The sequence below is a fragment of the Tenrec ecaudatus genome, chromosome X (genome assembly GCF_050624435.1).
Source record: "Tenrec ecaudatus isolate mTenEca1 chromosome X, mTenEca1.hap1, whole genome shotgun sequence".
NCBI classification, from domain to species: Eukaryota; Metazoa; Chordata; class Mammalia; order Afrosoricida; family Tenrecidae; genus Tenrec; species Tenrec ecaudatus.
Genome location: NC_134548.1, coordinates 11673675 through 11687195, shown reverse-complemented (window position 1 = coordinate 11687195; position 13521 = coordinate 11673675). Strand labels below are relative to the sequence as shown.

Below are 13521 nucleotides of genomic sequence, written 5' to 3'. Positions count from 1 at the left end.
ACCAAAGCAATAAGGCCCCGTGATACTTACTTCACAGCATGGCTGAATAAGGACACTGTATACATCCCAACCTGGCTGGAATTTCTGACCATGAATGCTCCTTCTTTTCCCTGGAAGGGAAGGACCAGGTGTAAGACACAGAACATTTGCATTATTCTAGAGAACTCGTCTTCAGTTTCCCCGCCCCACCCTCTTCTTTTCTCCCTCAGTCTCTTTGTAGATCATACCCTTCAATCCTTCAACGCTTCGATATTGCCTCTCTGGGTCCTGTTTTACCTTCTCTAATACAGTTTTGTTTTGTTCTTCGCGTGGGTCTCATCTTTTCAACTCTCCAAGATAAAATTTGAAACCTAATCGACCATGTGAGTTGCCATTGGCTCAATGATAACCAGGAACCACCAGATCATGCTTATGGAAGCTTCCTTGAAAATCCAGGATACGGAGCTCAGAGTTGCAGTTCTGCGCTCCACTTGTCTTTCTCCAGGGCTTGGGCTAACCATGAGCGGATCTAGATTCCAAGAGGGCAGGCAAGAAAAGCCATAACGATGGCTAAGCTGAGGTCTGAGCAGAGGGACGTCACTTATACCCATCAAAGAAGCATGGGGTGTGTTCGGTGTTTTATTAGGTTAAACCATCTCCAAGAAAACACTTGCCATTGGTGAGTCCATTCCAAATAGCAATTCCCTTGCTCAATTCTGACTTAAGTGCCGACATAACAGAGCCATGGTTATACTGATGGCCTCCAGTCCATCCCCTCTCTGCATTTCTGATAGGTATTTGGATGGAGCAAACTGTTCGCGTCTGACTCCTAACCAAAATGTTAGTGGTTGGAAGGCACTCGGAGGCACCACGGAAGAAAAGTCTGGAGTACTGCTTCCGTAAGGATGGAAGCCAAGCACACCCTAGGGCTGTCAGTTCTACTCTGTAACACATGGGGTCTCCATGAGTCAGAGTTGACTTGACCAGGGCTTGGGTATTTGGCTTTCTGTATGCCTGGTGTGCTTTCCCCTCACATCGACTCTGAGCTTGACCACGACACTTGTTTTGACCCATGAGACATCAGAAAGCCTAAGGGAAGCAGAGAACCCATAAATACTTGCACACACAGTGGGCTGGACTTCTTGGGACCCTGTCTCATGATCACCATGTCGTGACACAGCCCAAGTTACTAGGTGGAGAGGTCACATAGAGCAACATTGAGGCGCACTGGCTGATAGTGTCAACAGACAGCTATCTGTCGCTCTGGGAGGTTCCCTAGGCAAAGCCGGCAGATGTGCCTCCTGCACAACCGATACAAGAATCGTGAGGCAACCCAGATCACTGTTGTTTCAGACCACCCAATGAGAGGGCGGTTCATGAGACAGCAGGGAAGAATTGAAACAGAGCAAGTGGCTAGATCTAAAGCACTTGGTAGCCTATGGGCTTGACAGCCAGCACCATGGTGCGCTCACTGTAGAATGAGCACTAGAGATTCTTCCTGAAGCCCACTACTGTAGAGGACCTGCAATAGGAACAAAAGGGTGTCCTTGGACATGATTTTAAAGGACAACGAGATGACTTACCTTTTGTCTCAGCAACTGCTCAGACTGTGACCTGGAGATGTTACCTGCAAACCAGCTACAAAGAGAAATAATTCCATAGTTGGAGATTAAGAGACTTTGAAGCCCATAACTTGTCACGACTCTTTCTCATCTATAAAACGAGGTGGTGGCTCAGATCAAGGGATTCAACACCTGAGAAATGCCTGAGATTTTCCCAAAGCACACATCCCTCAGTTCCTACCGGCCATGCTCTGCACTTTTAAATGGGTGGCATTTAGGAACCCTTGATCTCCTTCCACCTGACCTTGAACTTTTCCACCATTGCACCATTTTGAATGGAGGCCAGAGATGAGAGCAGTGGCCAAGGCATGCCAATGGAAAAGTCGGAATCGCTAAGGTTGGATGCACCTGTCTTTCACCTCTATTGCTTTCTTCACCTAATCTGATGGTTCTCAACCGTCCTCATGCCGCGGCCCTTTAATCCAGGTCCTCATGATATGGTGACCCCCCCAACCTTAAAATTATTTTCGTTGCTACTTCATCACTGTCATTTTGCTACTGTGATGAATCAGGCAACCCCCGTGAAAGGGTCGTTCGACCCCCAAAGGGGTTGCAACCAGACACACACTTCATAGCACCTGTTTTCAAAACAAACACTTTTGTTCTTATTGTTTAATCATTTTTTGATGTTCCAGACTTACAGAAGCATTGCAAACAGCGTGCAGACATCTTTCCATACAACTCAGACCCAGTTCCCCATTATATTAGCATCTCGATAATTCGCTTAGACATTCGACCCTCAAGGAGGTGAAGTTTAACTCCCCACTCCTTAAGTGTGGGTTGTGCACAGCACAGCGACTTCCTTCCAGTGAGTAAGTGCACTGTGGAGACAGGGCAAGAGTAAATTTACAGAAGAGAAGCTCTAAAAGCACGTGATTAAGGTTCTTGGACACAGTGATAACTGATGGTAAGAATATGCACTCTTGATATGAGACGGTGAGATTAATGACATTTTGCCTCTGTGATCTTCTAACAAAGAAATAATGAGAGAAAAGAAAAAAAGAGGTCACACAGCTCTGGTTTAAGTATTAGAAGCGAGGATGGTGAGCCTCAGTCTTGACTACTTTGGAAGCATCACCAGAAAAGAGTCATCTCTAGCAAGGACATCATGTTTGGTAACGTAGAGGGAAATGCTCCAGGGGATGGATTGACACAGTGGTCGAAACAATGGACTCAAATGACCCCATGATCATGAGGATGGCACCGGACTGCGCAGTGTTGTCAATACATTCATACATAAGATCACCACTGTAAGTCAGAGCCAATTCCATAGCCCCTAACAATCACCACCACCACTAGGAGAAAAGAAAATGTCCTTTTTGTTTGTTTTCAGGGTAGCATTAAAGACCGTCTCTGGTCATACGGGGCAGAAGCAGTTGTGCTGCACTGAGTCAAAGATGAAGTAGGAGAGTCAGGAAGGAGTCTTCTTTAAATATGGCCCTTTGTGTCCCTACGTCAGCCAAGACCTTCCCATCTTACTTCCTCTGTGGAGCTCAGCAGGCCACAGGGCTGTTTCTCACAGGAGGTCAACAATGCCTTTGGGCTTTGGCCAATGTGGCATACTAAGGAAATGAGTAGGGTTTGAGGGAGGAATGGGGCATGGGTTTGGGGGGCTTGGGAGAACCTTTGGCCACAAGATGACACCTGAGGGGAAAGATGTATAGGAGGATAGAGGGTGCAAGGGGAGGATTGGAGAAGAAAATCAAGCTCTCTGGTCTTTGCATTAATGGTGGAGGGGCGTCAGCTGGTGGACATCTCAGCCAAAAGCAAAGACCCTTAGACCAGCCTGGTAGCAGCTCAGAAGACATCACCTTAAATACTTAATTTAGACATTTAACCTTGAATTTACCCATTTGTGAAGTGCATGATAGTGGTAGAGGGGTGGCAAGCTGGATGTGATAAGCTTGAAAGTCTCATACATCCTCTATAATTAACACTTGCAATATTAACTTGTGTTTTCTTATTAGTTGACATTTTAAGCTAATCAAGGTTAATCAAGTCTAATCAGAAGATCCTTTGGGGAATCTGAAGCAGGTTATATACATGTGGGGATTTGAAGAAAGAGATCAGGAAAAAGAAATCTTGAGAGGAGGAGGGAGATTACGCGTATGATTCCCCTTCCCCCCAATGCCAGTACCTGGATACGCACACTCACATGATCTCCCTTTTGTATATGTGCATGTGTGCACACATATACAAAAGTACACTCATACACACACATTCTCACATGTTTGTGTGTATGTGTGTGTGTATAAATACCTGCCAAAAACTGGATTTTTTTCAAAGCTACCATATATAGTCAAGTATAAGCCAACACAAAAATCAGCCTAGGCACCCAATTTTACCACAAAAGCTGCATAAAAAAATGCACTAAAAACTTGGCTTAAACACAAGTATATACGGTATGTATTTAAATATTTTTTACAAAACAATCTTTTCACCTTCAATGTACTGTCCATTACAATTGATGTATTTATCAAATCTATGATTCCATTCTTGGAAACATTTGTCAAAATTGTCAAATTTGATAAATTTGCTCAATCTGATTCCATTCTTGGAAAAAATTTTCAAATTCATTTGTTTGGATGGCTGATAGCACCTCCCACATTTTTTCCTTCACTACTTCTACTTCAAAATGCTGCCTTTTCATGTCCCTCTTCATTCGCAAAATAAATAAATAAATAAATAAATAAGTCGCATTGAGCTAGTTCAGGTGAGTCAGGTGTGTGGGCCATGAAAGGAATGCTGCTTTTTGGCCAAAAACTGGTGCACTGAGATGACTACGTAAGCAGGTGCATTATCATGGTGGCAAAACCAGCCACAAATCAGGCCTTTTTTGTCACCCATTGTTACGCAATCTTTTCAGAACCTTTAAATAGAAAGTTTGAGTAACAGTTTGACCTGGTGGAATGGTTTCCAAATGCACCAGGGGTCCACATTTTCATCTGTTCGAGGTTTGTTATCAATGGACATTTCACCTTTTTGGAAATGAGAAAACCACTCATACACTTGAGTTTTTCCCATAGCACTGTCCTTGTAAGCTGTGTTCAACACCACAACAGTTTCTGTGGGATTTTTCCCAAGCAGGAAACAAAATTTCACAGCTGTACACTGTTCTCTTAGATCAGCCATCACAGAAAAAAAGGTTCAAGCGAAACTGCTTTTACAAAAAAATTCATTGTGATCAGAGAGAACCTTCTCAGGGGACACCACTGGGTGCACTAACTCAGAGCAAGTTGCTCAATGCTTGCTTAGCAGGAAAAATTTGTACTCCGCTCCACGCAGCACAATTCCAGTTTGGGAGGTTTTGTGGTATATACATATGTATATGTTCACACACACATACACATATATATGCACACATATTCACATATGTATACACACATTCATACTTTGACTGTGTGATAATGTTTCAGAGGCTTGGCTCTGTATATTTCTCAAAATATTTCAGGGATGCCATTTCAGAGCAGGGAGGCCTGATTCTGCCGGTGAAAGCTCAGTGCGTTAGTCTCTAATGGCATGCGGGAGTACTCCCAGAATTCCAGCGACAATTTTACATAGTGTCTTCTTTACACTGTAAAGTGTCCCAATTTGGATACTAAATGAACAGGTCACCCTAAAAATAGAATCTGTCAGCATCGATGCTATCCTTTTCAAAATTCTCAGGGCGTGGTACCTTTTAACTTCACGTCAATTAGGCTCCACGTTAAGTATCTCCAAAAAGGTCTCAAACCAAAGAGGTCCATAGGGAATAAGCAATCAACGGAAACAACGCATCTACATGCTTTTGTCCCATATCTATGGGGACAAAGGGAAAATAAAAGGGACCCGGGCCAGATGATACCCAGTGCACGCGTGCAGATGATTTAGATAATCCAGACAGGGCAACATACTTCCACTGGAAATACTCTAGCTCACTGCCATCTGCTACTGTCATCCAGATAAACGGCCCCATGAGTTTGCCTTCTGTTTTAATGCCTTTGAAGAATACAATGGAAACATCCATGATTCGCATGAGAGGAGCACCTGCGGGGGGCAATACTCACTCATAGTCATTCAGGTCTTCTTCTTCTTCAGATGAGCTGGACTCAGGGAATCCCCTGAAGAAAAGGGGAAACAACACAATTGTGGCGGGGGGGAGGACACACAAAACACCAGGAAGTTTTTATACAATACAAATGCCTAGGAGTGCAGACTCAAATCCCACCCGGCTTTGATCCAGCCTTAGGCTAGGTTGCGCCTTCTTGCACATGGGGAGGGAAGTGATGAGGGAAGGTGCTCAGAATGTGGGGGCAGTCATGACAGAAGGGCTTTTTAGGTCAAGAGGTCCCCAGGAGGCCCCCAGGAACTCGGATTGCTTTGACCCTTCCATTAGAGTGGGCTTGTGAATTAAGAAAGACTAGTGACAGTGTTGGTGTAAAGTTAAACAAATCGCTCGGATTGTGTATGGAACAAGGACACCCTGGTGGCGTAGGGGTTGTGCTCTGAGCTGGTATCCGAAAGGTAAGCAGTCTGAAACCATCAGCCAGTGTACGGGGAAATTCGTCTAAACAAACAAATACCTTCAAACTCACCGCTATTGAGCTTGATTCCATCTCACAGAAACCCTGAAGACAGAGTCAATCTGCCACTGTGGGTTTCCAAGACTAACTGCCAGTGGGAGGAGAGCGCCTCGTGTATGTTCCATACTTAGGGAAGAGCTATTTGACACGTAGACATGCCTGAATCAGTTGTGCTAATTGTGGTGCAAGCACTTGTGTGTATCATGAATGTCGTTGTAAGGTGCTGTCCAGCCGATTTCAACTCACAGCAACCCATGCGACGGAGGAGAACTGTCCCATGGGGGTAGAACTGTCCCATGGGGGTTCCGGGGCTGGCGTCTTTCAGGGAGCAGACTGGCAGGTTTTCCTCTTGCAGAGTTGCTGGGTGGGTTTGAACTGCCAACCTTTCTGTTAGCAGTTGAGTGCTTAACTGTTATGCCACCAGGGCTCCTTAGATCACGAATAATAAAACATCAGGGTGAGGACGACTGTAACCAGAGTCATCGGCTCAGATCCACAGCAACTAACATCAATGAGGGCAGAGAGAAGAACCGGCTGGAAAGGCTTACGTTTCCTGGCCATGGAAATGATCGCCAATGTGGTGTGTTTTCGCTTACATGCCGGGGGGGGGGGGGGGTCAGGCAGTGGACGGAGTCTGTGAATTGCACTTACCACGAGATCTTTGAGGTGCTCTGGTTTACAAAATGCGTTTCCCTTCCGTGACTTCCTGCGAAATCTTCATTGCTACAAAAAGACACACTTCCTCAATTTCTATCTATTTATACATAGTGAACCCCCAGAGTCCTTTCGCTCTGAGATGTTTTTGTTTCCATTCATATTTGGACCCATGCCTCTCCCTCAGTCTGGCCATTTTAAACTAAGAAATCGTGTTCGTATCTGGGCTTTGCATGGACTCCAACGCAAGGATTGCTTGGCCGCTCTTCTGAAATGCAGAGTCCTAATAGTGGTTCATCGTGACCCCAAACAATGGAAAACGGGCCTGAATAAATCATCGGCACTGGGTGCGCCCTGATACTCTGGCAGCTCTGCAGAGGGCTGTATTTTGATGCTTTTCAGTAAATTGTTGCCACCCCACCCCCCTTTCTGTTGTCGTGATGACCAGGAAATGTCTAGACATTAACAAGCAGTGTCACGCCATCTGGATACAGCCGGGGCTTTGGGATGGTCTCCTGCTCCGCCGGCCATCATTTCAGCTCTTTTATTTGGGGTATTAAGCAGAGTCCAAAGGCTGTTTTATCTGGAATGGAAGACCGATTTCCTGTTTGCCTTCAGAGCTAAGGTTCTTTTTCAAAAACACACTTCACAGTGGCCGGCTTCCTGAACAAGGAAATGCTCCTCTGGCCCCGTTTCCAGAAAGACCTGGAGAAAACCTGTATGTCAGAGTGTCTCCTTCCTAGCTTGTCTAAGAGCCGTGCCCGCGGGGGCAAATTCCTATCTTCCGGAGACAACTCTTGTTTTCCAAAGGCTAAGAAAGCAGTGTACCGAAGGTCTGGGTGGTGTGATTGCTGATTTGCTCAGTTGTTCACCAAAAGGCTGCCAGCTAGAGTTCACCCAGGGGTGCCTTGGAAGAAAGGCCTGGAGATCTCTCCCCTCCCCCAACACACAAAGCAACTCAGCCACTGAAAACTCTCTAGAGCACACTTCTGCCCTGACACATGGGGGTGGGTCGCCATGAGCTGGGATTCCACTTGGTGGAAATTAGTAACTGAGTTTGAAAATAAGTGCAATTAGCCATCTGGTTTGTAAGAACACACAGAGAATGCTTGTCGAGTAAGTGTGTCACTTAAGTGGATACACATATTGTTGTTCTTGTTGTTGTTGTTAGATGCCATCGAGCTCATTCTGATCCACAGGGAACCTCTGGACTGGGAGAACTAAACAAATAAAAAACTAACTCACTGCCACCGAGTCCATTCTGACTCATAGCACCCCTATAAGGCAGGGTAGAACTTCCCCTGTGGGGTTCCCAGACTGTACATTTTTATGGGGTTAGAAAGCCTCATCTTTCTCCCGAGGAGCAGCTGATGGTTTTGAACTGTTGACCTTGCAGCTGGCAGCCCAACGTGTAACCACTACCCCACCAGAGCTCCATTAAAAACCGTGAGGCAGAGGGGCATGCTTTTAAGTGGGGAAACTGATCATGATGTTGAGGGGAAAAGGCAGGTGGCAAGGAAGACTGTGTGGCAAGCACTCACTTGGATATTTCGATCTTTTCTACATGGAAAACAAAACTGTTGTTGAGGCACACAGGTGGAATGGTCTGCAATGTCTATCTGCTTTAGAAAGGGACACATGTCATTTTACTGGAAAAAATGATGGAAAAGCAGTCCCAGGAAAGATAGTAGTAGTGCCACAAAACTGGTAAAATGTTATCTGAGGACATGGCTGCTTTGTTAGAATCCCAGCTCCACGAAGCCCTTTCTGTAATTGTGCTATTCCCCTCACTGATACAACCCCGCGGGCGGGATCAACTGGGCCATCCCTGAGTAGCTAGCTTCCTGACGTACTAGACAAACATCCAGGGTCCGGACTAGGGCCAAGTGTCTGAGGCACTGGACTCCGAGGAGCCAAATGGCAGGGACATAAACAATTGAAACAAAACAAGACAAGAAAACCTCAGCCAGTAAAGGCTTCAGTGCTATATTTAAACATAGAAAGAAAAAAGACGCCACAATGAACAGCACCGTTAAGTACTTGATTACTATCCTAAAAGTTAGCTGTTCAAAGCCACCCTAAGGCACCCCAGAAGAAAGGCAGGGCTATGTGTTTCAGAGAAAATCCTATGGAATAGCTCTGCTCTCCCCACAAGGGGTTGCTATGCATCAGAACCAATCCAACACGTCACAAGAAATGGCAGCCACAGCGTGGGTGGCTCTACAGCAATCGTTCGGGGAGAGGGGACCATAATGCACTTGGAGTCAGTCTCATTGACCTTCTCCTTTCACAAGAACTCTGGGCTGCAGGCAAATGACCACAACCCTTGCCTCGGGCACCACATGAGGGTTATTACGCTTGGCCCTTAGCTCAACCTGCACCAAGGGGGATCACCACACTTGGGACACTGTGTACGACATGAAGGCACTTACATTTTTTCAAGTTCCATATGGCCCAGTGGCTGTATCATCGGCACAGTGAGGCATTTGCTTTAGGGCAAAAGCAAAGGAACGCACAGAATAAAGGAATGAGAGGGCAAGGGAGAAAAGAAAGAAGAGACACGTGATGAGTCAGAGAACTGCTCTGTGTGCACGTTGGCGGACGACGGACGTTGGCATTGGTCCGAATGCCCAGGACTGCGTGAGAAGATGGTGGGCAGGGCACATGGTGAGGGGGAGGACAAAGGAAGGGTCTCTCTGGGTCCATCTCTCAATTGGATACAACAGTGATTGAGCATTGACTCTGGGCCAGGCTCGGTACCAGATCCCATAGAGAGAGAGAGAGAGAGAGACGATGTAGGTCCTTGTTGCCTTCAAGGCATTTTGAATTCTGGATTCTGGTAGAATCTTAGGGCCAAAAGGACTAATCAGCTCAGCCATGGCCCTGCCTGAAATGCTACCCAGCTTTTAATTCATCATCAAACACAATGCAAAACTAAGACCACACCTAGCTCTTTCATAAAGAAGATATGTGCGTAGGATGGTGTATTCTGGAACGGGGGTTTAAAGCGGGGGGCAGTGAAGGGGATGGAGTAAAATGTCCAGGCCTCTGCTTCTCAGGCTTCTGGTCCAAGCACGGAGCCTTTCCGGAAAGAACAGCTTCATCTAATCAAAGCTCTGACAACTTTGAGGCTGGGGTCCATGCCTTGGAGGAGGGGGGCTGGGTATGGCTACTCTACATTCTATATAGTCAGCTTGCAAGCTGGGGTTTTACCTTTTCAGTTTTCTTACTTGCCACCAGTCAGGGCAGTCTTCCCTTGGGATGTACCGCATGTTGACGTTTGGCTGAGAGCCATAGGTTTTCTTTGAGTCGCCATCATACTGGGCTAGCATGGTACTTGAAGATGGTTTCTCCATTTTGAGAACAGGAACGGCCCGAGGAATCTTCAGCTTTGGAGGACAAGAGATTTTAATGTTATCGCAGGAAGTCACAGATCCAAGTACTAGGAACTGACAACCTATGTATGTCAGTTCTTAAACTTCCAAAGGAAGGAAAGAAGGAGGAGAGAGAGACAGAGAAAGACAGACAGACAAAGAGAAGGAAGGAAAGAAGGGAAGAAAGAGTCGATACGTACTGGCGAGAGTATGGCTCTCTCCTACTTTGCTGGTTAGAAGAGGAAGCGGTACAACTACATTGGAAAGTTGCTTGTCGAACCCACTACAACTGGACATGCATCTTATGACTCAGAAGTTCTACACATCTACCCAGCTGTCATGTGATAGCAAAGGTCATCTAAAACAATGTTTCATAGAAAAATTCTCTCAAATTGATCAGAGCCGGAAACTACCTAAAGACACACCAAGAATACAAATGAATAACCATCCTTGGATGCAGTTGGTTGAGTACTGACCTCCTATAACGATGTCTATGCCATAACACTAGCGCCTATGCATATAGTTAGTAAAAATGGTAGAAAGGGGCCTTGCAGATGTGACATAGTTAAGGATAGATGGGCCTGATAGAATCAGAAAGGTTCTTGTAAGTAAATTGTGAGAAGAACGTGAAGACAGAAACCAGAAAGGAAAGAGGATGCTACACCACTGACTCTAAAAACGCAGGAAGGGGCCACAAGCCAAGGAATGCAGGTGGTCTGTCTCAAAGCCAAATTCACTCTCAGCGAGTCAATTCTGACTGATAGCGACCCTATAAGACATAGACCGGGCCCTGTGGGTTTCCTAGACTGTAATTCTTTACGGCAACAGAAAGCCTCATTTTCCTCCTGTGGAGCATCTGGTGGGCTGACCTTGTGTTCAGCAGCCCAAGTGCAACCCACTAGGCCATGACTAGAAGCTGGACAAACCAAGGAAAGAGATTCTCTCCCTGAACCCTCCCCCGCAGAAAGAGCTCAGCCCTGCAAAGCCATCTTACATTGGACATCTAGGACTACAAGCTAATAAATTTGTATGTCTTGAAGATACTACAGCTGGGGCAGTTTGTTACAGCAGCAAAAGAAAGGGGCACAGTGGATAGTCACAGAAGCAGATGCTAGCCGGCAAGGAGAATAAACCACAACCACAAACCAAGAAACAGGCAAATCTCACAAATGGAGCAAGGCAGCCAAGACCATTCTGCATTCTTTGATTCTGTTTCTGTAAAAGTCAGAACCAGGCAATCTGTGCTGTGATCACGATGACTATCCATGACTCTTGACAGGGTCGGGTGACTGCAAGGGGTGGCACTGAGGCTGCTCACCACAAGGTTGGTGCTTCCAACCCACCAGTCACTCTGGTGGAAGAAAGATAAGGCTGTGCTCCCGTGGAGAGCTACAATCTTGGAAAACACCCGGCGTCGTTCTACTCTGTTCTGCAGGGTTGCTATGATTCAGACTTGACTCCATGGCAGCGGCCTTGGTTTCATTTGGGTTTGGGAGTTCTGGTAAAGGATTTCCGGTGGTGCAGTGGGGTAAGTGTCGGATTGCTAAAAGGTCAGAGGTTCAAACCCATTATACAGCTCTGTGGAAGAAAGATGTGGCTGTCTGCTTCTCTTGAGATTCATAGCCTCAGAAACCTTGCGGGGCAGTTCTGCTCAGTACCATAGGGTTACTGTGAGATTCAAGAGCAGTGAGTTTGCGGGCTTGGGGGTCTGACGCTCTTTCGTTTCCTAATCAGAATTGAGGTGATCCAGGCGTGTTCAGTTTGTACAAGTGCGTTAAAGTGAACCATTAAAATGTGTACCCTTCTTTCTCAGCGTATGCTATGCTCTGACGCCAAGTTCCCGTCCCAACTTGTATCCGCTCTGAAGATGTATTTTTTCACACAGCACTTTATTTTCCTTCTCTCGGGGACTACAGTGGATTTTGGCTGAGGCTTTGACGTCCTGGAAAGTTTAGTTATCCAGAGCGTGTTATTTATGAAACTGTGAGGTGGGGATTCTCCAAAGAGAAGCACAGTGGAAAGTTCCCTCAGCGGAAATCTGGCCCGCGGGGTGGGACAGCTGACTTTATTTTCTCGGCATAGCAGAGTCGGCCCCTTATGGTATTCTCTGGTAAGAACAAAACAAAGGAAAGCATGCTTTTCACGATACCCTCTTGGGGCCCAGGTTCACTTGGGCAGCTGATAATCAAAACAGGCTGCTAGAACTCTCAGCCGCTCATTTGCCTGCCTGGTTCTTTCCCCCAGGCTATTGCCCACAGATTCCCTTACCAGACACAGAATGCTATGGTTTCTGGCTCTGAAAGTTATCCTCTGATCTTAGATTTGTTTAAAACCACCTTGACCGAGGTCTCATTTACACACCACACCCCTTTCCCCAAAGCTCCCATCTCACTCCCCTGGAGACCCCCTCACAGCGACCTTCGAGGACAGAATGCAATGGCCCCTGTGGCTTTTGGAGACAGAAATTTTAAAAAATCCAATTTTATTAGGGGCTCATACAACTTTTATCATAATCCATCCATGCATCAATTGTGTAAAGCACATCTGTACATTCATTGCCCTCATCATTCTCAAAACATTTGCTCTCCACTTAAGCCCCTGGCATCAGCTCCTCTTTTTCCCCTCTCTCCACGCTACCCCTTCCTCATGAACCCTAGATAATTTATAAATCATTATTTTGTCATATCTTGTGCTGTCTGACGTCTCCCTTCACCCATTTTTTCAGAGACAGAAATTTTTAATGGGAGTAAAAAGCCTTACCTTTTGCCTGTACACCAGCTTGTAGTTTCGAGCTGCTGATGTTGTGTTTAGCAAAGACCCTATGTCACGTAACCCGCCGTGCTCTCAGAGTCCCTATGCTTCCTTTAGAAGTGCACAGTGCTATGGTTTGCTTTTAGCAAATTAACCAAGCTGGACAACCTTCGTCACAATCCAGTTTGAGGCCTGTCTATCCCCCCAAGGAGATCCTTCATGCCCAGTCTTCCCTCCCTTCCCGCTCACCGCCCCAGGCACCTGCCACTCTACCTTCCCTCTGTGCTCCTTAGCCTTCCCGGTGCACGCACGGGTCTTGAATAGCGTCACAGGGACATGTTTTCCAAGCATCAGAACTGAAGCAGGTATCCAAACTAAAAGAGCCATGTGCCCCGCAGCAAAGTAAAAGCCCTAAACTTAAAAGAACTCAAACAAACAAAAAATCTCTCCAGCTTCCCAGCCACGGAGTCAAAGCCGACTTACAGTGACCCGACAGGACAAGGTAGAACTACCCTCTGCATTTCTGAGACTGTAGCTCTTTATGGGCATTGAAAGCCCATCTTTTCCCCAAGGTGATTT

At 46.2% G+C, this 13521-nt stretch overlaps 1 protein-coding gene across 1 annotated transcript in view; it reads right to left on the bottom strand.

Moving 5' to 3' along the window:
- The window catches only part of BMX (BMX non-receptor tyrosine kinase), a 53161-nt gene that overhangs the window by 23088 nt on the left and 16552 nt on the right, over window positions 1–13521 (bottom strand). Inside the window, exons 6-10 of the mRNA XM_075538890.1 lie at window positions 10031–10206; window positions 6815–6886; window positions 5648–5701; window positions 1563–1617; window positions 31–110 (exon numbers count right to left, since the gene is read on the bottom strand). Coding sequence (XP_075395005.1) covers window positions 31–110; window positions 1563–1617; window positions 5648–5701; window positions 6815–6886; window positions 10031–10206 — 437 coding nt within the window. The remainder of the gene's footprint in view (window positions 1–30; window positions 111–1562; window positions 1618–5647; window positions 5702–6814; window positions 6887–10030; window positions 10207–13521) is intronic.